At 57.0% G+C, this 766-nt stretch overlaps 1 protein-coding gene across 2 annotated transcripts in view; it reads left to right on the top strand.

Moving 5' to 3' along the window:
• The window catches only part of net1 (neuroepithelial cell transforming 1), a 48,001-nt gene that overhangs the window by 21,562 nt on the left and 25,673 nt on the right, over positions 1 to 766 (top strand). For both annotated transcript variants that reach the window (XM_025057537.1, XM_025057538.1), the window contains one exon: positions 500 to 607. In XM_025057537.1, coding sequence (XP_024913305.1) covers positions 500 to 607 — 108 coding nt within the window. The remainder of the gene's footprint in view (positions 1 to 499; positions 608 to 766) is intronic.

Raw genomic sequence — 766 nt, 5'->3', positions numbered from 1 at the left:
CCTTCAGTCTCACCCATAACTTTTTTATTCCTCACCTGGAGAACTCTGGGAGACGTCGTGTCGTCTGATTGGAGGAGCAGATGTGTTCACGGGGGAGCAGTGTGTGTGTGTGTGTGTGTGTTTGCACGGCGGGGGAGTTGAACAGCTGAGAGCAGGGTCTCGTGCATTCTTGGCATTCCACCAGAGCAGCTTCTCCTGCACAGAGCGGTCAGAGAGGGTCTTTGTGCTCGGGGTCCGGTCTGTTCTGGCTCCAGTCCCTCCTCATGATGGAGTCGGCAGCTGCCGACCCCACGGTCCCCACGCCAGTGGGTTTGTGCGTCCGCCAGTCCGCCAGTCTGTCTGCTCGCTGCTCCGTCTTGGCTCCAGGTGCTCCAGTTTCACGGCCAAATATGGGCGTCCAGTCCATGGCCGCTGCTGCAGGATTCAAGCTGAATGTGGGATTTGAACCTTTAACAAAACACGACTTCATCTGTTTCTTTTCTCTGTGTTTGTTCTTCAGGAACCCAGCACCAAGCGTGTCCGTCCGCTCGGCAGGGTGACGTCACTAGCCAACCTCATCTCTCCGGTGAAGAATGGGGCCGTCCGGCGCTTCGGCCAAACCATCCAGGTAAACGCACGGTGGCCGGTACGATTCCCTGTTTGTGGTGAGAAAAGAAGTCGGTGTCTGACCTCCTCCTCCTCCTCCTCCTCCTGACGGGTTAGAAACCCAGACAGCAGTAAAGTCCAGCTGGTCTCACGTAGACCTGTCAGACCACAGAGGGCACAG

Source organism: Cynoglossus semilaevis, chromosome 8 (assembly GCF_000523025.1).
Source record: "Cynoglossus semilaevis isolate Cse_v1.0 chromosome 8, Cse_v1.0, whole genome shotgun sequence".
NCBI classification, from domain to species: Eukaryota; Metazoa; Chordata; class Actinopteri; order Pleuronectiformes; family Cynoglossidae; genus Cynoglossus; species Cynoglossus semilaevis.
The sequence above is the reverse complement of the archived record's forward strand: the minus strand, read 5'-3'. Positions and strand labels throughout refer to the sequence as shown.